Source organism: Tyto alba, unplaced genomic scaffold (assembly GCF_018691265.1).
Source record: "Tyto alba isolate M040663 unplaced genomic scaffold, T.alba_DEE_v4.0 Super-Scaffold_38, whole genome shotgun sequence".
Taxonomy (NCBI): Eukaryota; Metazoa; Chordata; class Aves; order Strigiformes; family Tytonidae; genus Tyto; species Tyto alba.
The window spans coordinates 31,750,489-31,774,351 of NW_024881313.1; the positions used below are offsets into that span (position 1 = coordinate 31,750,489).

Genomic DNA, 23,863 nt, shown 5'->3' on the forward strand with positions numbered 1-23,863 from the left:
TGAGCTAATCCAACTCAGTATTGACAAGACTAACAATATCTGAAAGAAAATGGGCAGGAAAGCACCATATGATAATGGAAGGGAAGAAACGAGGCAAAAATCAGAATATCTACATTTGAAGCAGTCCACAATTCATAAAATGGTTTAAGTTGGAAAAGACCCTAAGGCTCACCTAGTCCCATCCCCCCTGCCATGGGCAGGGACACCTTCCACTAGACCAGGCTGCTCAAAGCCCCGTCCAGCCTGGCCTTGAACCCTTCCAGGGAGGGGGCAGCCACAGCTGCTCTGGGCACCCTGGGCCAGCGCCTCACCACCCTCACAGTAAAAAATTTCTTCCTTATAGCTAACCTAAATCTAACCCCTCTCAGTTGAAAACCGTTACCCCCTTGTCCTATCTCTACACTCCCTAATAAAGAGTCCCTCCCCATCTTTGTCCTTGTTGAACTTCATACAGTTCTTGTTAGCCCCCTCTTCCAACCTATACACATCTTCCAGCAGTATGGCTCTCCCTACCCAAGTATCTACATCCCCACTCAGTTTGGTATCATCAGCAAACTTCATCGGAGTACACTTGATCCCATCATCCAGATCACTTACAAAAATATTAATCAGCACTGGGCCCAATATGGATCCCTGCCTGCCCCCCCCACTTGTGACAGGGTGCCAGTTTTAAAAGGAGCTATTTCCCACCACCCCCTGGGTGCAGCCTGGCAGCCAGCTCCCCACCCACTGCACACACCACTTGTCTAGACCATAATGCACCAGCTCCTCTGGGAGGAAGCTGTGGGGAACCATACTGAAAGCCTTAAAGAAACTGAGGTAGACAACATCCACCACTCTCCCCACATCAACTGAGCAGGTTACTTTGCTGTAGAAGGTGATCAGGTTTGTCAAGTATGATTTGCCTTTGGTGAGTCCATGCTGGCTTTTCCCAATCACATGCTTCATCTGACTTGTGGCAGCCCCCAGGAGGATTAATTCCTGAACTCTTCCATGAACTGATGTAAAACTGATTGGCCTATAATCTCCTGGATCCTCCTACAGGCCCTTCTTGTAGACAGGGGGTAACATTAGTCTTCTTCCATTCTTCTGGGACATCGCCCAATCTCTACAGTTTCTCAAAGATTATGGAGAGAAGCCTCACAGTGATGTCAGCCAACTCTATTAACACCCTCGGGTGGGTATTGTCAGGGCCCATTGACTTGTAGGGGTCAAACTCCTATAACAGTTCACATACCAATTCTTCCTTCACTGACAATGGGTCTGTGTTTGCATTCACTTAAGAGGCAGTCAAACTCAGTAGCACTGTGTATTGCAATCTGCAGTGTTTCTGTGAGCAAAGGCAGGACAGGCTGCCTGCCATTGTTTTATATCAAAAGCATACTGTAAGTGATTTTATAGACAGACAAGAGAGTCTGAAACATGGGTCTGAGTAATGCATTTATGTAAAGGGTTATAGATATATGATACATACATTAAAATAGTATTCTTGGAGTAGGTGTTTCTATATTGTCTCCCATTTGAAAAAAGTTTCAAAGATGCAGACTTGCAGTAAATACACACAGCGCCTCAGGCTACATCCTCTGGAGCATACCAAGGCACACACAAAAAAAAAAAGTATCATCAGAACTGAACAGGCCACAGAAAGCTGTAAGCACTTTTGCATGATAATATTTTCTTCCTTAACTGAGTAAGATGCATACTGTTGATGCCACTTACTCAGAAGAGACACTAAGATGCTGTTGCAAGCACTGTTGATTCACCTGCCTAGAGTGTTTCAGCAGGGTCTTTTATAATTGCTCACTTCCACAAATTAGATGTCAAACACGTTTGCCCCATTCATTTAAGAAAACTTCCAGCAGAAGCATTTGAAAGTCTTTCTAATGATAATATAGCAGAGATCCTGGGATTAGTAATTTTCTAGAAAAAGGAGCCTTAAAACATTACCTTTGAATGCCATCTATACCATAATTACAAAGATGCTAGAGTACACGAAGCCCAACTCTAACCAGCATTTCACTGTTAACAAATTAATGCCCAAATGTTCAGGCACACCTTAAAAATGGAGGAATCTTCCACTATGAAAGTGGACGGTATTATTAGTGAGGAATTATATTGAAAGATGGAGTGGAAATCCCAAGAGCATAACATTACCCAGTATGACCTGCTGTCCTTGTGTTCAGCATTCCTGATCTGACCAATTTAACCAGCTAGCCATCCAAGAAAACCAAACCATTTTCTTGGGGACTAACAACCTGAAATTGCTTGGGATGCCAGAGACACAAGTCCTCTTTGCCCAGTGTGCTATCAAACAGCTTCTCAATATATCTAATGGGACATTAGTCAAGGATGAAAGTTTTAAAACAGACATGAGAATTTGGAGCAAGGGCTCCTCCCCTTCAGCAGCAGAAGCTATATATTAGTTTCGCTACCTATTCTTGTTTGATAATGCTGTCTAAGACAATTCCTGTCTTTCAAAAACCTTCTTTGAACCTATCAAGTTATTTCTGAAAAACTCACGGTAGTGAGATTTGGACCATTCATTGGATAATTACAATCTAAGACTGGTGCTTACAAAATACAACTGTGCACATTCATACCAAAGCAATGAATGCACATGCAAATCTCTGAGCACTTAATAAACTGCATCAAAAGCTGCAAATTTATGTCAACAAAAATATTACAGAGGACAATGTTGTGCAAGACCGCTTTAATTGAAAGCCACCTTAATTTTCAGTTTTAAGAATTCATTTGACTAACAAATACATTTTGCATTACAACAGCTAAAGTTCGTAATTATCAGAAATGGGATTACATGTGGACTAAAGCCACGATCTGACTCTTATGCAAACCTTCTGCCCCAGCAAGACAATGTTCCGTCCTTGAGACAAAAAGGCTGATGAAGCTATCCCACTCCTGAACAACATCCTAGAACACAGATCATGTAAAACAGAGTTTGCAATGATTACTGCACAGAGATTTTAATATTTCTTGTTAGGTGAAGACTCCTTAAGGCAGATGCTTAAGGTAACTCATTTTATTTTTCCAGAATGCTCAAGCTTCATCTTATGTAATCAGTACTGCAGTAGTCGATTTGCAGTAATTCCGTCACTTGATGGAACCAAACAACTAGCTAGTTGACATTCTCTGTAACACCATTGTATGTCTAACTAGATACAAATATTTAAGTTTAATTTTACCTTTGGTTTCCAAGAGTATAGATTTTTAAATACCACATAAACCAGGTAACCAGAATTCTCAAGGGAAAACTCTACACAATGTATATGGGTTTATATGCCTCATCTGGTATTAAAGTTAGATTAAAATATAACATGAATTCTACTTCACAACAAAAAACATTTAAGACATTTATAAAATACCATCTCAGAAAGCACACTGAGACTACTAAAGTGTTTAGGAATTATAGCAAGACTGGCAAGATTATAATCTATATCAAAAAAGACTCCACAGACAGACTTCTCTCAGACAACAAAGTCTAGAGAGGGCATCTATCTGGAACAATTTATCATGTCACATTATTAACACGTTCTACCATGAATAAAAGCATGGTTCCTTGTGGGATTCATTTAAATAGACATACAGGCATATAAAGCTATTTGAAAAGCCCTGAAACATCCTGTTGAGTTTATAGATACTGCTGCTGGATGACACGGGTCTGCTATAGGTCTGGAGTTGTATTTTCTAGCCCATACAGAAATTATTCAGGCATCTCAGATACCCTAAACAATCTCAAATGTCACCAGATGTACATATGAAGCTCGATATATATAATAGATAGCCTAACTACTTAAGGAGTTGTTTGAACTACTAAACTGCCTGCTGGGTGATGTTACACTGATGATATCCACTCCATCTTTCAATATAATTCCTCACTGATAATCCCTTTCAACATATAACCTGTTCTTGAAGCAAGAATCTGAAATGCCTCTAAACCAAAACTAAGTCAATTCTTTAACAGTCCAGAATCAGTCAAGCATCTATGTCTACACCAAAACACATCAGTTTCTGTTCCTAACAACGCCTGAAGCAGCAGTCTTTAAATTAATCAATATACTTCCATTACCAGTGGTAACACTGTGATCCTTCACTATGAACTGTTAAAATACAGAAAAACAACATCCTTGAAAAATTTACAAGTAAAATACTAACAAAACAATACATGCAACACAAATAAACTAACTGAGGGCAAGCACCATATATAAATTGAGTAGGATATAGTTTAAATATAAAACAAACTTACTGAAATGAGAAATCAATCCCTATATTAAGAGTAAACAGTCAGTTCTAATGTCAAAGAACAGTCAAAGACTAGAAGCAGCATATGGTACAGAGTGCTGAATACCAGTTAACCAGACGTTGACATTCCAAGGCAGTACTTTGCAATACAAAGAGTGGCACCACACAGGAAGCATCACTACTTCTTTTCTTCCTGTAATACGTATTACCATCCATCTATATTTCAGACACTGAAAACTATCACTGGAAAAGCTCACTAGGAGAAAGAAGATTCTGCTGTAACAAGGTGTCACAGAAAGCAAGCCCACATGTCTCAAGAGTTAATCATCTGTCATATTATCAGATCAAGTTTTAAAAAGTACTAGCCTTCATGCACCCTTATTTTTATAAAGAATTTGCCAGAAAATCAGTGAAGAGAAATTGTGACTGGCTGAGTTAATTGCAGTGCAACACACAGCACATACTAACTTTACTCCACTTGGAAGCGTTCAGAGCTGTCTTCATCTGTATTATAATTTTTCATTTGAAAAGTCTGAAGGGACTCATCAGTTAAAAATCACCGCAGAAGTCTTCATACACTCTCCTCTTTTCTACAGATGAATAAAGATACCTCTGTTTATGAAGAAAACTTTCTGTAACTGCAGTAGCTGTGCAGCATAGGTCAGTGGAGTTTAACATACTCAATTCATAGCACAATTTTAGAAATTCTTCACATCCATAAATTTACAGGGATTATGCATTTCAATGCTGTTCTGTATATCCTGATTGCTATTGAATATGTATAGAGTCCCACCTGCATTCTGTGGGCTTCACTACATGCCACTTCAAACTGTATAAAAGGTGCAAACTTTTCAAATGATTTATTCAATTTTCATCTTTGATTCCACTAGCGTACATTTTTAGAAAGCATGACCTCAGTCCTTATTCAGTTGCTTATAAAACCAATTATAACCTGAGTAGCTCCTTAAAAAGTCACTAGTTCTGCAGAAAACTCATCAACAAGTTGAAAACTCCTCATTTTTAGAAGATATATTCCCTTATTCTTCAGGACAGAAGCTGCCCCACCAGTGTTTCAACACAGCAGAATCTACAAGGCTTCTAGTTCACCAACACAGATACTCATGTTATGCACACAATTCTACTGCTTTCTTTTGGTTTTACTAAATGCACTACATTCAGCTGAAAGTACCCATATTTTCATGTTGTACTACCTTAAACAGTCACATAAACGCAGAGATTGTTGCAAACACTTTTTATAGAAAGCTGTGGAAAAAATATTTTGATTTACACTTTCCCATAATAGAGAAAGTCTTAGGCATCTTAAAGCCAAAAAAAAGTTACAAAGGTGCTCACTTTGAAGCCTTCCGACAATAAAAAAATTACAAGAGCTTTTACTCAAAATCCAAAACTCAACACAGGTTTGAAGACTCTGATCACTAACACTGCAACTATCCACATAAAGTGGAGGCAACTTTGAAACAATTACTTTTCATCAACTGAAGTATACATACAGTGCCAGAAGGTTACTATGCAAGAAGTGAATCCTGTGCCGCATTACTCGTATCTTAAAGTTGGTAATGACAGTGATCAATACATGAAGTAGATAACCTGCATTTCAATAAATAAATAAATAAAGGTGTTAAGCAGGGGGAGAATGTTTTTGGAAACATGCCTTGATGTCACCAGTGAAGAGGCATGTTGTTAAGTCCAACTGTTTCCACAGGGTAAGATGTATCACTATTCCTCTCCAGGAGAGGCCAAAGTAGCTGCAATATCCCAGGAAAACTTTGGCAGTAGTGGTCCCTCAATTGGATAAGTTAGATATGCACTATGTTGTACAGCTCTCTTTCTAAGGAATCCAAATGCTAAATTCTCAGGTTCTTTTTAAGCCCATGACTATTTAACATGCAGAACTTAATTTCATGGCTTTAAGGTTAGTCACGAACACTGACATTTTTAGAGACAGCAAGTTAAACATCAGCTAGTACTGATGAAGTAAATACAGCCAAAATCAAACAGAACTTATGTCAGTCTCCCAGTAGCTAGAACATGCCTTACCTATATGTTTTATAACTATAAAGACAGTTGATTGGGAACTATTTCATTTAAAGTATCTTAGATTAAAAAATAAACAAAAGAGCTAAGCACTCTCTCCGAGCTCCTCCTCGCTAGCTTCCTATCCAACACCCTGCACAGATTTTTCTTAAGTTTTCTACCACTCAGTCACAAAATGGCTGAGATTGGCAGGGGCCTCGAAGTCATCTGGTCCAAACCCCTGGCTCAAGCAGGGCCACCCATGTCCAGACAGCTCCTGAGTATCTCCAAACATGGGAGATTCCACAACCTCTCCGGGAAACCTGCTCCAATGCTGAGTCACTCTCACAGTAGAATAGTGTTACCTTCAGTTCAGGCAGAACCTCATGTACTTTCATTTGTGCCCACTGCCTCTTGTTCTGCCACTGGGCACCGCTCACAACAGCCTAGTTCCACTTTCTTTACACCCTCCCTTCACATATACATTGATGAGACCCTCACCCTGAGCTTTCTCTTTACTGAACAATTCCAGCAATTCTTTCAGCCTTTTCCTCATGTGAGAGAAGCTCCAGTCCCTTAATTGTCTTAGTGGCCCTCCACAGGACACTCTACCCACTAGCTCTGTTCCTTGTACTGGGAAGGCCAGAACTGGACACAGTACTCCAGATGTGGCCTAACCAGTGCTGAGCATGCTTCCCAACTAAACTGAAATCCTCGTCTAGGGCAGTGAAGAAGTTGAATATTCCCAGTTCAGTCCCTGTTTCACTCATCAGTATTTTGCTAGATGCTGACTCCAATCTGCCCTTCACTACCTCTGCTGATTTCCCACAGGGTCTAATTGATCAAGTTCTGCTGCTCATTCTCTACCAGATTCTTCCTCTACCTACTCATCTAATTCATCAACTAACATTCTACTGAGTTCAAACTCTAACCTTTCAACCCTTATTCTATTCCTTCATTAGAGTCATCCAACAACTGATGATCCCTGAATAGCAAACTAGAGAAAGATGTAATTAAAATCTGAGCTGAATTAGCCCCTTAACACTGCCAAAGATAAAAAATTACCTTTCAAAATATTAAAACATCTACATACATTATTATAGAGATTAATCAATATCAAGGCACTGAATAGGAAGAGTGTTTTGTTTTTCAAGTGCATTTCTTGCAGTTTTCACTATGGGACTTTTTACTTTCTCTAAACACCGAACACAGGATCTGTCCTGCTTTATAGGTCATGGCATTGTGCAGCAGAACATACACAGAGAGATTGAGTAAGAACTCTACCACCTCTGAAAAGACCTTTAATACACTACAGCAATGAACAGCACAAGACAAAAGACCATCAGCACTATGGTTAAAAGACTGACAAATTCATCACATAATTGCTTCCTTTAAATGAAGCATCCAGGCTTCAAGAACTATTTAAGTTGTCTGAGCCTTTAGGAGCTCTATCCCCCAAGCAAACACGTGACATTAATTTGGGAGAGTGTCTAGATTATGTATGCAGCTGTTCTTATTTTGAAGCAAGAAAATTCATTCCTTGGATGATACAAGTTCACACTGAGAGCGACACTGTAACAGTAACAGCTAACCTGTCCAGTTCAGAAGCTCTCAAAGCTACATTAAATATTTACAGATCAAAAGAGATCAAATTTAACAGACTAAGTTCACTCGGTCAAATTCTCAAGAGAGAATTCCAGTGTATACTTTTTCTGTTGAACGTTAGTTCCTTCCAACCTACAGAGACATAGCAACCATTATTTTTATGTTGTTGGTTTTTTGTTGTTGTTTTGTTTGTTTGTTTGTTTGGGGTTTGGTTGTGGTTTTTTTGTTGTTGTTTGGGTTTTTGTGTTTTTTTTTTGTTTGTTTGTTTGTTTTTTTGTTTTTTTTCTAAACCAGGCCTTCCAACAAAACATGAACTGGCAAGCCATATCTGTTCTGTACTATCAAATCAACCAAGAAGAAACGTACAGGAAACAAACATTTTAAATATAATACAAAATACCAATTGTTTACCTCCAGTCTTCAGAGCTATTTCTAATAAAGCTGTATTAGTTATGTTTATTTTGTAAGAGTAAAATTCTAGACACACTTTATATACACATAACTAAGACCAGCAAATTACTTACCAAAGAAGTCAAATGAAAAGGGGTCCCTTCCACCAAAAAACTCCCTAAAGACATCTTCTGGGTTACGGAATGTAAATCCAAATCCAAATGGATTATCATGATGATTTCCACCTGCAAAAAGAAGTTCAATTTCAATTACCCTCACACATTCTTACTAACAAGAATGTTCAGACCTATATGGTATTTGAATCATTTAAAACCATGCGCACGTTTCTAAAATTTCCGTTTCCATTTCAGTTATCACTGAAGTTAAGTACACACAATACTTTCTGTAATTAATTCTCTTTTCTCTATTTCCAGATATCAGTAATACAATTTTTTTGGTTGTTGTAAAAGGTAAAAACAACTGTAATTTCAATTTTCAGAAGATTACATTTTAGACTTTAGTATAGGTATTTCCAGATTCCTCTCTTAAAAAGAAAGGAAATGGCTTTCCATCAGAATATAGAAAGCAAAGAACTTTTAAGTTGTCAACATACCTCCGCCTCCATTTATTAAGCCTTCTTTTCCATATCTGTCATAGATGTCACGTTTTTTAGCTACAATGAGAAGTCATACATCATGTCAGTAAATAGGCACATTGAATTTGAAAAAAGCCAAAAAGACACTAACTGTTATTCTCGGCTTAACATCTTCTCAAAGCTAGTTTAAGAAAGTTCTGGCATGTAACTGGTGAACATTTATGCTGAGGATTGCTGAAGTAATTTAGGTTCAGAAAGAACAGAGACTAAACTGTAGACTTATTAGCATTTAGTTGTAGAAGCTCAGGTTCTGTTGTATCAGAAAAAATCTGGTAAAAGGACAAACTTCACAATCAAGTTTACCTTTAAGAAGAATACCTCAGTTTTCATCTTTATACAGGTACCACTGAAAGCTTTAGGATGTAAAGGACCTCTGGAATTCAACCTTCTCCTCCAAGTAAGTCTAATCTCAAAGTTGGTTAAAACTCTCCTGGATAAAGCCCTGATCTCATCAATCTCCAAGAAAAGAAGATTCCACAGTCTCTCTGGAAAACAGTCCCAGTGCTCAAGCATTCTCATTGTCTCACCTACTATCCAACTGGAATTTTTCTTGTTGCAAATCTTGACCATTACCCCTTTTCCTTTTATTGCACAAGACCATGCCTATTGTAACAAGTTATGAGAATGAAAGGACAGTGTTTGTATGAGTGACTGCAAACCCCCTCAAATTAATTATAACAACTTCTAGTTTAATATTGGGGAATGAAGTGATGTTGAAAAAATGCTATGGACGGATTTGACAAAATGCTTTCTCTCTATTATTTTCAGAAAGCATGGAATGGCTATTTCTTAATTTCATTGCAGACCAGCCTTCCACTATCCATAAGAAAAGGGAGAAAAAATAACTACTACATAAGATCAGACCGCACTCTTGGTACCAGAAGGGAATCTGAAGATCTTAGAGAGGCAGGCAGCTTATTTATTCTGGCACTGGTGTGAAAGCATCAGCCAAAAACCAGCCAGGGCATCTGATTTTAGACTCTTCATATTAACATGCTATTCCCACTGGAATCTCTTCAGTGAAAGATGTTCTTGAAATTTAAATAGCATCACTGAAAGAACATGCAGTTACCTCAAACAGCTGCTGAAAAGTAAAATACTTCTGACTAAGGGGAATTAAAATTTTATATACTGCTTCTCATCTCCAAATAATGGAAACCTGCAATAGGTTCACACACACACATATATCCCCAGCAAAGCTTGGTACAATATCCGTATTGTCTCTCTAGAAAGATATTTTTAAAGAAAGGAGGTTAACCTACCCACTGATGTAAAAAGACCAAAGCAGTAAGGCAGACAAACTGTCAGAAGGAGCAGGAAACAGTGAGGAAGACCTGAGGGCTCACAAAGCCCAAAGTTCAGCTTGAAAAATTTAATATTCTTGAAATCACAAGGGAAGTGTGTTCTACGATCACCCAATTTCAGTATTCTTTGCTTATGTAACGCCTTACAAAACTATTCTTCTGCCAAAAATCTGTCTTCATTCAAGCCTGTAATGGTGTCAGAAAATTTAATTAAGTCTGAAGAACAGTAAATTGCATCTCAACCACGGGGCTCAGGATTCAGATAACCCTGCTGCACAAATGATTGTTAAGACACCGGTAACTTAGGATTTGGTCTAGGTCCAAAAACAGGCAGCATTTTTAGATGCTCTAAAACTCTAGCAGTGTACTGTTTCTGAAGAACTTACAGATCTGTAAAACAACCAGATCAGTATCCTATTTTTATCTTGCTCATAAAATTTGCTCAAGACGGTTAAATTACTCCAGAAGACAAGTGTACAATGACCTGCCCATAAATTAAGTTCTGTTTCTCTCATGTCAATTAAGCACCAAAACCAAACAAAGAAACAGTGTACAAGACCAAAGCTTGATAAACCAGGTCAAATTCTGAGAGTTAATCTAGATGCTGCTAGTGCTTTAAATATAGCTTTCCCATGCTCACTGGTTTCAGGTGAAATCAAGGACACTTCAGAAATAGCACATAGACAGCTGCAGTCAATTACAAGGGAAAAATCACTTTGTTATGATTCAGGCTCCTTTTGCCAGAACACTAATAAAAGTTAATGATACTTTTCAGGCAAAAAGATACGGGTGAATTATAAGCTGAATTCCTGCATAACATGCGTCAGGCTAAGCAACTGTTTCAGAAGAATTCAAACACTCCCCTCAGTATCACAGTGACTGAATTTATGGAATTCTCCTAAACACAATCCAAATTTCCAGCACGGTTTATAGTATGCTTTGGCTTTATCAAGACTAGTTTGTTACAAGGACTAAGAGCAGTAGATAATTCAGAGTTTGACTAGCCTGATACCTACTGGATAAACACAGTAATTCCCCTATACTGATGGTAACATTGACATTACCTCCTAAGATAAAATGGATCTTGGTATCCATAGATATCTCTTCAGAAATTTCTGAAAAACATATGATTCCTGGCAAACATATGATTTCAATTTCCAGAAGAAAACTGGTTTGATTACTCATCTAGAGAGATCATGATTACTAATCTAGAGAGATCCTGAATTTTTTTTTCCAAAGTTTCTGCATATTCTGTCTTATCTGCAAGCTTCTTTTACTCTCTTTTCTTCTGAAAATTAAGTAGTAGAGTTAGATGGCAAACCAAAGTTACAATATCCCTTTAAAGCATCATATATTAGCATTTTCAGTCTGATACCCACACTAGAGCCCTGCAGTTCAAGAGCCCTTTTAAAATACCTACCATCTGACAAAACTTCATAGGCTTCAGCTACTTGTTTAAATTGCCGTTCTGCCTCTTCTTTATTGTCTGGATTTTTATCAGGGTGCCATTTTAATGCCAGTTTACGGTACCTAAATGGAAGGAAAACAAAGAATATTTTACTCTGAAATGAAGGAATATGCCATACAGATAAACACAAAATGTTTCAAACATGTTGTCAGGAATTAAAATACTTAGAGATTTCCCTGTGGTTTGTGTGTCACATCTTGACCAGTACCAACAGATTCTGCAGGTACACAAAGAACCATCTACTCAGATTTGCCTTTTTTTTTTTTTTAAAAAAAAGGAAGAAGTAGGTTTGGGGGTTTTAGTTATTTTGAGATTATTCTTGTGCATTTCTGATGATCAACATCTGGCAGGTCCAAGCACAATATTCCATAACATTTCTGCTATGGGCTCCTTACAGCTCCATAGTTATTCAATACTATAACCAACCATAGGAAGCATCAAGAGTATTCTGGTACAGACAAAGATGACAGAGCTTTAAGAGCACCCTGATACCAACACTGTAGCAGTATCCTGACATCACTGGCTTCTTTGACTGCTACACTTGCACACAATTCCTATTCTCAACCAAAGTACTTCAGGCAAAGTGTTCATAACTAAAGAGGCAAAGCTAAACTTGCACTTAGCATGATTTGGAGATCGATTTCAGAGTCATACAAGATCACAGTTCCAACATTTGAGTTGACAAAGTAGTTCTTTTGCAAATTGGTGCACATGCAAGGGAGGAAAAAAGAAACATAAATCAAACTTCCATGCACCAGTGCAATTTGATTAAGCAAGCTCAGGCACCTAGAAGGCAGGAGAGAAACACAGTATTTCCAAGTCTATTGAAACTGTAATTTATTGTCAAACAGTTTCAGTATACTAGAAATGTGTACTACAGAAACATTTCCTCCCAATTGTTTGTGGAAAACTAAATGGTATCTTTTGAAAATGTTGGAAACACCTACCTTAAAACAGCACATAAACAGTAAATATAAACAAAGAACTGTATTTAATGCCTTTGAACACTCTTAATTTAAACAGTGGGGTTTTTTTTAATAGTAGCTGATGTTTAGTCCACCAAAATCTAGGCACAGAAACCAGAACACATGTTAAGAAAGAGCTAGTATCCAGGAAAGCAGTATGCCAAATACTTGTTAATAACTTTGAAAAAGCACCTCTGCAAATGGAGGGGAAGACTAGTTACTGCAATTCAGCCACAAAAGAAGGGGCTGTCACTACCTGTACCGTAACAAGTTTGGAGGCACACTTGTACAGAGATGTATTTAACAGTGATCAAAAAACAGTGACTAATGGCATTTTCATTTTAGCAGTACTCAAGATTCTTATCCCAATTTCATAAAAATGAGAAAATGCCTTTTCTTCAGAACACTGAATATTTATCTGTTAGCAAAGGCATCACCTCAGGTGACCACTACGCATCCTAGTATTGACAACAAAGTGAGAAACCACGTGATTATATTTGTTCCTTAAAATATATGTATCTTATATATAAACCATACATACACAGCAGTGATACTTACGCTTTTTTAATATCTTCTGCTGAGGCATGCTTTTGCACTCCCAGAACTTCATAGTAATCCACCATGTTTCAGTAGTTGTCTTGTTAACAACAGCTGAGTCTTTCAAGTCCTGTAACAACAAGAACTTGTAAATGAAGCTTGCCCAGTAACGCTACTTCATAAAAGTCAGGTAGGAGCCTGGCATCTTCCAGTACCAAATCTGATCTGAGAGCTGCTTGCTTTTAGAAATTTGAATGTTCCAAACCCCCCAAAATAAAAATGCTTGACTTTAGGTCGACAGTTCAAACAATTACTTTGATTCTGATTTTTATGTTCTTTAATCGCACTGAAACAGTGAGGACATAGGTAAACAGCAGGTTCCTGAATCAAATTAGAGTGAAAAACTAGATTTAATCAGTATATTAAGAAAAGTATGTGCAGTGTGTCACCATTTTGATATATATATTAATAACTCTGAATGCAAAAGAAACCACATCTAATGTTCACTTTATGTCATCTCTGCCACCTATGTCATGTCGTAAGTACATATAAGCATAAACAAAGGGCCATATCTTTCACATCTACTGTTCAGAATATTACTTCTGCTGAGACGCTCCCTTCAAAAAAGCAATGTATATGCAGGTCTTAGTAATCTGAAATTCCAGCTATAGTTTCCCATAAGCCCTTCCTGTACTCAAGTCTTGACAGAAAATTCACATATTGCCAAAGCTACTGAATTCCATTTACTTCCTTTATGCTTACCAACACAAAGTACATAGCCAGGCAAGATTTCTCAAACTGCACAGCTAACTAACCAATTCAAGCAGAGAGATACCTTGTGTTTCTTAGTATAAGAGAATGAAGTTTTCACAAGAGTCCTAAGAAACCTACAAGCTAAAAGAAAAAGCATTTGCCCTACTCATTTTAAATACTGACAGTTTTTTGTCAATATCAGAGAATAGTTACAAGAAACAGTTATACTAACCATTACTTCAACAAAATGACCGCTAAGATTAAAGAACCTTTCTAAAAATTTAAAGAACATTTAATCTCTTCATGCAGTCTTCTTTCTCCCAACCACTATAACAAGTCTCCATTCTAGCAAAACTTCCAACCACCTTTCCATCCTACCACTGCTACTGGTTCATTCCAAGTTTTACGAACGAGGCAACACTGACCTTTTCAATGAGTTACCAACTTGTTGCAGTCACCCAAATATACTTAGAATAAAACAACACAGCAATGTATTAGTCACATTTTCATGTTCCTTCACATAAATGCTGAAAGACCCAAGCATAATATAGTCCAGTGAAATACAATGAAGTTAATTTATTGTACTAGGATTACATGTATCCTTCAACATCCTGAGATATAACCATTAAAGAAAGACTGCCTTTTAAAATAAATTGATACATCTTCAAAATACGTTGCTGCTGCAGGTTAAAGCTCACTTAACTTTAACTAAGGATGTGGTTACACAAACATTTCCTCAAATGGCAAAAACAGCTTAAGAGATACCCTGTCACACTGCCTCCCCCTCCTAATTACTTACAGAAGCAAATGTATTGGAGGAGCTACATGTTTTTAAAACTTGTGCGGTTTTAGCAATCCAGTTAACCATACAGTCCCACAAACGCAAAATTAAAGCATAACAGGTAAGCAAACCTCTAATTGACCTTGCCCTTTAAAGAAACCTCCACACTGAAAACAAAAAAGTAAGGGTATAGTTAATATTGTGACCAACTCCAAGGGAAGCTGGGAGGCACACATTAAAATGAACATTAAAAATACCAATACTAATACAGTAATGGCAGAGATCAATATGTAAACATACAGATTACCAATAATATCCCAGAATATTAGCTATCAACTAGCCTTACTAGTTTTTCTGTTTCCCAAACAACGATTAGAAGACCAGCTCTATGAATACGCAAGTGTGGAGCAAGGTTAGCATTGGTTAACTATGTCAAATCCCATAACCAATCCTTATGAGTAATAGCATATATGGAACATATAGTTTACAGAAAGAAATCAGGTGGTGGGGGAGAAATCTAGTATGAGTCAAGCTCCAAGCTAGATGTCAGAGCCCCTCCTAAGAAGATATAATAGCCTAAAACCAGTGAGCTCACAGCAGGAAGCCACAACACGACTACATACCATATTGCTAAGTGTTTTTCTTCATATTCTCCTTTTTTTTTTTTTTCATAAATACTAGACTTGCATTAGAAGTCCTCTCAATTTAGGCAGGTATCTTAAAGGGAAAATTCAAAACTCTAGCTTCTAGCTAGAATAAGCAGGTAGGAAAAGCAACTTAGATGTAAAAAAAAAAAATCACATCTTTTCCTAGAAACTCTGTGCACATTGGTAATCATATTGATTTCAACATATATTTCTTGAAACACTTTAGCTGTTTAAATACACTGCTGCAGTGCTGCAAGTTCAGACTCAATACACAGACCAATATATCCTAAATAACAGATGCCTGAAGTTGGGACCAAACATGAGTGCTGAGGCAACATGACCAGCTCTTAATAGATTACTCTGACCCTAAAAAGCAACTCCTCCAAGAACAGAGGAATTGTTTGTTTCAAATAAATGTCTGAGGCTTGCATACTGGTTCTTTTGTGAGAGTGTTATTGCTCAGTTTTTACTGGCCACTAATATAAAGTCTAGAATTAAGACAAGCCAGCAGCTCTCTAAAGAAAATAAATTGCTTATGTTACCCTTTTCTTAATCAAACATTCCTGTGACAGTAAGAGTTCATCTCCAATTAATCATTATTTCTATCTGCTAGTTACCATAAAACATAAACTGCACTGATACAATTTTAGGTATCATAGGAACTTTTCTTTTGTCTGCAGAAGGGTTTTAGTAATATTTACATTAAAAACAAATTCATCTGCAGCTTTTTTTTTTTTGTCCAGCTTAAGCAAAACATGCAAAAATATTAAACCACATCAGCTAATATTTATCATCTAAGAAATACTGGGATTTTTGCTCAACATCCAGTGAGATAAAAAAAAAAAAAACAAAAAAAAACAAAAACACACACCCCCCAAACCAAAATACATCACCACAAATCACAACACAAAAAAAATTTAACAGAACTCTAACCCAATACTCACAAACTAGAAAAGACTTCTGTCTCCAGTCTTTCCAGTAAAAAAGTACTTAAAATATTCACTCAAGAAAACAACCACCATCAATTTATAACAAAATGGAAAACTGTTGACCATCAACTTAGAACAAAAATGAAAATGGATGATTAAAAAAATAAAATCAGTAGTTTTACAGCTAGTGGGAACCCACAGGTTAAAAATGCCTAGAAATTTCAAAAAAGCAAACCATATACCTTCCTGCAAAATGAAAAGCAAGAATACTAAACTGTCCTAACCAAAATGACATGACAAAAATCTTCTTTAAACCCCAAATCTGTCAAACAATTTGTCTCCAAATACAGAAGCAAGGCTCATTAAGTAGGCACTTAAGGTTTTTTTCCAAAGCCATGAGGAAGCCAACCCACATTAGCTAATTTCCCAACTCCAACCACAGAAAATCTTCAAAGTCTCAGAAGAGACAACAAGCAAAACAACTCCAGATTAAAGAAGTTGTTTCACGGCCTTCATGTTTCCTTGCAAAAAATCTACAGTTACTTGTGTTCATAATTGCCCTATGTTTATAGAATGCTATCAGCTACTCTGACTCCTCCTTTGGAGCATGAACAAGTCAAACATCCAAATGCTTATATGAGCCAAAAGTTTTCATAGCTTATAGGTTTCTCAGTTATCACAGGAGAAGTTGGCTTTGTTCTAGTTTATGGAGCAGAAGCCCTGAATGCTCACACTGAGCCAAGGCAAGAGACAGGAGTACATGACCGGGCTTGAGACCTCTCTCTTACAGCACAGCCCAAAGCTAGATCAGTTTAGCTATCTTGAAACCCAGCTCATAAACTCTTTACAGCCAAGTCCTCGACTACATAAAAGGCATGAGAAGAATTACAGAAGATAGATATGTAGAGAGCTATAAACTTTTACAGATCAGATAACAAAGAAAAAAAAAAAAAAAAAAAGGGCAGACACACAAACTGCAGAGGTGACAAAGCAGCACCCCTAACTAAATACAGAAGGGAGAAAGGTATCCAAACAAGAATTTCTGAAATCAGTCAGGAGGGAATTCAGACAGCAAGGGGCATGTGACCTTTGCAGTCAGCCTAGTCAGAAAAAGTTATCTATTTCTGGCCATGAAGCAATGGGGCAGCTTGGAGTCCTGAAAGATGCCAGAATAGCTCAAGCTTAGTGACTGGTGCAGTCACCTGGGTGGAGAGAGATGGAGTTCCAAATTCCTGATTCATGCAATTCACAGAAGCAGCCAGTCATCAACACCCTGTGCAAGCTGCACAGCCATCCAATTTCTAGTACCTGCCTGCTTTCTATGAACGTACCTGAAGGACTGCATCCTGCTGGCAGCACAGGAAAAATAAATACTCTGTTCTGAATCCCCATTCAGCTTGAGCTTGCGTCTGACCTACTTCAACAGCAACTGAGCAATATAGAGATGTCTCTGGTATGTTAATAGATGATGCAAACACTTGAGGATGTTTGGGGATTGCAATCTATGACTAAGAAAACACAATTTTTCACATTCCAGTAATTTTATTAGAAAGCAGTATGTCAGCTGGACCTGATGAAATTTTACACTGCTTCAAAGGATAAGCAAGACTAACAGTAACATTAACACTGTTGTGGATCCAGGACCATACAAAGAATACCAAGCAACAGACACACACTTCCAAATTTTTCTAGTGTTCCTTCATTTGATTTCTACATAGCTAATACACCTTTGCTAAGCTTTTTATTATTTACAGTAAATTCAGAGACTTGTACAAATATTTCCAGTCTTAAAGTAACAAACTTCAGATGACCTTCAGTCACTTCATTTGCTCACAAGCTACAGGTTTCAAATGCAATTCATGAATTGTAATTACCTGCCTGTATCTTTCCAAGTTACCCATCTAAAAGAAGGGTAAATAAGAATCAATCATAAAGCACTATTTGCTAAAGCTTCCGAAACGCATTTGTATCAGTGGCCCAAGGAGTTCTCACTGGCTTGAAGATGTCACTTCCTTTAACACACAGATACTGGTTGTAGAAGCTGCCTTCTGGTGTCATTCTGCAGCCTAACCAAAAGACAAATCTCACACCGCAACTCTTCATAATGGAGCACCACTCGGACAATAATCAAATGCATTTTACCTAGTACAACTTGACAACACAGTAAGTTACACAAGTCCTAGAACCTTGGCCAATCCCAATTTCTTTGTCAGTTCTAGCAACAATAGCTGGGATGTGCCACACATAACTGAACTGAGACCATGACCTAGTCTTGTGGCTGTACTAGCAAAGGTCCACTGTGCTAGCACCGAAAAAGTGCTAACAAAAACACCCACACTGTATACCAGAAAATCGTTTTCTAAGAGGAAGTTTAAGAATCCTAAGGAATCAAAATAAAGTTATTTTAATTCTTCTGAGTGCAATAATATAGAGCAATAAAACTCATATAAAGTTTGTGATTAATTTATATGACAAATACATTTTAAAATGCACCAACATTAAATTTTTCTTCTTACTGATATATGCATAGTGTGGGACAGGCTAAGGTATATTAAAAACCTCAGTATTTTTAACCTCTACTTAAGCTTAGAAAAGCTGTCACAGTTTAACTTCACAGGTTCCTGAAATGTATCGCTTCGTGGAAAAATGTAAATTTACCGTATAATTAAAGTTAATAAAATGTACCTAAATAGTAATGTTTATACTCATTACATTAATGGTACCACAGCATCCCCATGAGATGAATCCAGTAAAATGAGCATTCCGAAAAGCTTAGTTTAACCTCATGTTTACATCAAACATCCTGTTTCTGTTAGAAAACAGAGTGGATTTGAATACAGTGATTATTATATGAGAGGATGCAGTTTATACAGGGGCAAGGTATCTAGGCCGACTGCTTTACCTTGCAGTTCAAGTTCTATTTAAAAATAAAACAACAACAAAAACCCACCACAACCAAAAAAAAAGAGCCACCTGTACAAGGCTCCCTCACCCCTCAAAGTGAGAAGTTAAAGAACCCTGTCCATTGTCCATTCCTCTCCTCCCCAAGGGGAGCAAGACACAGCTGCAGCAATAACTACCAGACTTTCTGGTCTGTATTACTGCCTGGCACATGGAGAACCTTGTAGAGGGCAACAAGTAAGAAACCATTAAAAAACAATTAACCTGCCACAAACGGAAACAGAAGCAATCTAAAATCTTCATATGTGAAAGAAAGATAAACTAGCTACCAAGAACTGGATAAGGAAGTAGATCAGTGAGCAGGCTATCAGTGAATAGGCTATCCTTACACCCTTGGCTGATACTCTGTTGCTTATCTATCTGATCTATGAGCATGCCTTAAATCAAGGGGTACTTATTCATGATCTCTCCTTAAAGCAGAGGGGCATTTTTCCAAAACACAACTACACAGGTGTCCAAATTTGGAATTGTGTCATACAGATATCTGGAACACTGGCACCCTCCTAAAACTAACCATAAAAGGCTATTTTATACAAAGTAAAAATATTCCTAACTCATTTTTAAAAATGTATGATCTGTGTTTGATTAAGCGATTAAAAACAACGAAAGCCTCAACTGGCAAAGATCAGGTCCAGAAAGTTTCAGCCAAATAATCACATGCAACCAGACGATCCTTCAGGGAAAAGAAAATAAAGTTTCTACACACTTCCTCTGAAGTAGTTTTCAGAGGCATAATTTTACTTAAACCAACCATCAGTTTCTTTTTCAGAACAGCGACACGCTCATAGATTCAGACTACATTTTAACAGAAAATAATTTCTTCTAATCAAAAGAATTAACTAAGTTTTGACAAAAAATGGCTGCAATGTAGCTACAAATGGCTTCAGACCTATTATATGAGCTTTAAGATCCTTGTTAAGTGCTGAGTCCTTGCTAATACCAAGGAGATTTCAATACTTACTCAGAACAAATAGAAAACATAAATGAAACCTACAAGTAACTGCAGAAGTGAAACTCATATGCATTATTTCTTCCCTATCAGTTAAATAAACAGAAGCAGAATAATGCTTTCATTAAATCTAAATTTAAGAAAAATCTAACATCCATTCAAATGTAGTATTTCACCCAAAAGCAAAGCAAATGTAATTTAAACATACCAATATAATCAGCTACAGTTTTAATTTAAATCTATCTTGAAATAAACAGTCATCATATGTACCATCAAACAAGTTTTGACAGAGCTAAATAATTTCTCACTAATCCTTCCACTCCTTGAATAAATCAAGACAAAGGAAAAGCTGTTGACAGAAACATTTTCAGGACACAACTGATGAGGTTCTTCATAAATGCTATTATAGAAATGGAGCACTTCCTACCTAAGGAGCAAAACACTAGAATATTAAACCTCACACACCTAAGTTGAAAATTAAGGCAATACATTCCCGTCAAAAAATCACTATTTATATGGTAAGAAACAGATGGTCCGCTCAAGTCTGGAAGTCCAGTGTACTGACATGATGGAGATGCACTATGCTCTACAGCCAGCAGCACAGGAGCAGAACCCAGCTAACACGGGTGGCTGCACTCACTGCCCAACCTGATGTGACATTTCAGTCAATTCCTGGCTAGAACTTCAATGCCTCGGGACTCACAGTAAAACACAATCATCGCTCCCATCCCACTCGACCTCAGCTCAAAGACCTAACTGCACCCATGTACAGAAGCAGGGGTTCTGAAAGTTTTACAGTTTAAAAAACATAAACAGAATGGAACAAAACACCAGGTATTTCTTTCCTCAGTACAGTCCAAATACTATTAGAAACTCATATATCCTTGTTATTGGGATGATAATTTAACAATCTCCTCTCTCTCCATGCACATTCCAAAACTTCAAGTGGATGAAAGAAAAAGTACACTAGTAATTAAAATATCTATTAAACAATAAACACATTATCCCTCCAACTTAAAATTCTGTGTTACACAAAAGTGAAGCCTTACAACCTTTCTTCCAAAGTCCTGCCAAGATGAATTAGCAAACTGCATCAACCTCAGAAAGACAGAAGAAAATACTAGAGAGAAAACCTGTTTTGGTGAGAGCGTGCTGTAGTCAGAAAGCACAAGTGCTAAAAAGGCAAATCTGATGGAGAATAAGGGGAACTTTGCAGTTAACAGATAAAGAAATTATTATTAACATTGCAGTTTAAACAGCACTGCCAGTAAAAATAGCAATTTAAATTTTCCCTCCAATATCCGAGATTATTTAAGAAAATTTAATCCTAAACTATCTTCCATTTCCAACGGTCTCTTGTTCTCCACTTAAAAGAAAACGTGAGAGCCAAGAGGGGGAAGTAAAGTTAGACCAGAACTGTGTACTAGATTAGCATTTTGGTTGCTTAAAATACCATAAAAAAAGTAATCACAGAGACAAGATCTGTAAATACATTTACTCACTGGTCCAAACAAATCTTCTTTAACAACATAATCCAGCAAACTAAATGGTAGTTGAACCACCAGGCTCTTGATCATCTGCTGAACATAAAAGCCCTCCTAACCAGAGTACAAGGATTTCCAAGGAGTAAACAAAACTAAGGTCAGCTGGCAGCAGTAACTGCAACCTCAGAGGACCAGAAAGGCATAGCCTCCTTTCATTCCAGCTGTTCCCTCTGTGCCAACACCTTGTTCTTATCACTTTTTGACACTTTATATCCTAGAAACTCACAGCTTGATCACTGATTGACTATGCAATGTCACAAGCTTAGCCATTTGCACATTAGCATTGTCATAAATTTAGCTTCTATGGTGTTACTGTGCCCAGATAAGAACCAAACAAGTAGTTTATTATTATCGGAATTCAAAACAAGTTTCCTCAGTATTTTCAATCTTTTCTAATGCCTTCACTAGAATGGCTGAAGCTTGCAGCACAGGTTTTACAGCAGCCAAGGAGAGCTCTGACAACAGAACTGCAACACAGTATACAGTGTTGCTGCAAACAGGAATACTGATCATAAATAACTTTACTTCGCAACTCACTGCCCTTTCCTAAATCCATCAAAAACTGACAACAAACTACCTTCCTTACCCGCCAGTGACAATTTTCAACTCAGTTTGGAACATGGCAATAGCGAGTTCAAAGCACCTGACCACTAGAGCCTTCACCCACGACAAACCTTACTACTGACCCTACTATGAGAGTTACTAAACACAGAACAGAGCTTAAATAAGCCACTTCTAACGGGGGGGAAGGAAAGAAAAGGGGGAAAAAGTACGCTTAGTTTATAACCATGCCAAAAAAACACGCTGCAAAAGAAAATACCTTGAAATAAAACGTCTGTTCAACACACTCAAGAGCAAAGGTTGAACGGAGGGTGTCCCAACGCAAACTTTTACCTTTTCGTAACTGAAAGCAGAAATGAAAATGACGATTTTTTTTTTTGTTTTTCCCTAAGCTTTCTCTACTCGCAGCAAGCAGGACACAAATCCCACGCGGGGCCGCCCGGCCCGGGGATCCAAAAGCGCATCCACCCCCGCCCCGGGCCGGGGGAGAAGCCCGAGGCCGGCGCTGCGCCCGGGGGGAGCTCCCTGACCGCCCGCCCCGCGCAAACCCCGCTGGGGCCGCGGCTCCCCGCCGGGCGGGCAGAGTCCCGAGGCGGGCGGCACGCCGGCTGCCCACGGGGACGCGCAGCATGGCGGCGCCGACCGGCGCCCCACGCAGCCGCGCCGGCAGGCCCCGTTCCCGCCAGCACGGCTGCCGCGACCCGCGGGCCCGGGTCCCGCTCTTCCCCCCCACCCCTTGCTCTCAGACGACCGGCCGAGGCGCGCCCCGCCCCGCCGCAGCTCCTCACCCGCTCCCGCAGCGCCGCAGCCGCTCCCCCCGCGCCGACAGCCCCGGGACAACGGCGACGGCGGCAGTTCGCCTTCAGCCGCAAACAGGAAGCGGCGTCACCGCGTCGCGTCAGTTCCGCCCGGCTGTCTCCGGAAGTTTCTCGAACGGCGCGGCGCTTGTCCGGCCGGCCGCGCGGGCGGAGCCTGCCCCCTGCCGGCGGACGGCGGCCCTGCAGTGGGGGCGGGGCCGCGCGCCCGCCCCTCAGGTGGGGCTGAGGTGGGCGCCTCCCTGGTCCTCTGAGGGGGGGAAAAGAAAAAAAAAAAAAGTGCTGTCCCGGTGTGCTGCTGGGTGGGGGAAAATGAGGAGAATCAGGAAAAAAAAAATCATAATTTAAAAAAACACTCTTTGAATAGGTGAGCTTGGCAGCTAGAAGCGAGCAGACAAAATTTCTTCCCTCCTCCTCCCACGTGCGTCTCTGCCTTATTTTCAAAACCTGGAATCCTCACGCGTCATTCTTTTGAGGGTAGATTCGTTGTTTTCCAGCTGGCACCTGTACAGGGGCCTCGCGCTCTTCGAATGTATTTAAGCACGCTTTGGGTGATATTTGAGTATGTGGTTTTCTAAGTGGCATGGCTGAGAGAAAAGTATAAGCAGCCAAGTTATTATTCTATTTTAAAAATTTGGACTTTGTCCATGATTTAAATTGCTGTAAAATTATATTCTTGCCCTTTATTTTAAAACTTCGAGGAGGCAT

At 38.7% G+C, this 23,863-nt stretch overlaps 1 protein-coding gene across 2 annotated transcripts in view; it reads right to left on the reverse strand.

The window, feature by feature from the left end:
- DNAJB6 (DnaJ heat shock protein family (Hsp40) member B6) overlaps positions 1-23,260 on the reverse strand; it is a 63,579-nt gene extending 40,319 nt beyond the window's left edge. For both annotated transcript variants that reach the window (XM_033009665.2, XM_033009663.2), the window contains exons 1-5: positions 23,129-23,260; positions 13,237-13,345; positions 11,666-11,775; positions 8,900-8,959; positions 8,421-8,531 (exon numbers count right to left, since the gene is read on the reverse strand). In XM_033009665.2, coding sequence (XP_032865556.1) covers positions 8,421-8,531; positions 8,900-8,959; positions 11,666-11,775; positions 13,237-13,301 — 346 coding nt within the window. In that variant the 5' untranslated portion in view covers positions 13,302-13,345; positions 23,129-23,260. The remainder of the gene's footprint in view (positions 1-8,420; positions 8,532-8,899; positions 8,960-11,665; positions 11,776-13,236; positions 13,346-23,128) is intronic.
- Positions 23,261-23,863: the final 603 nt, after the last annotated feature.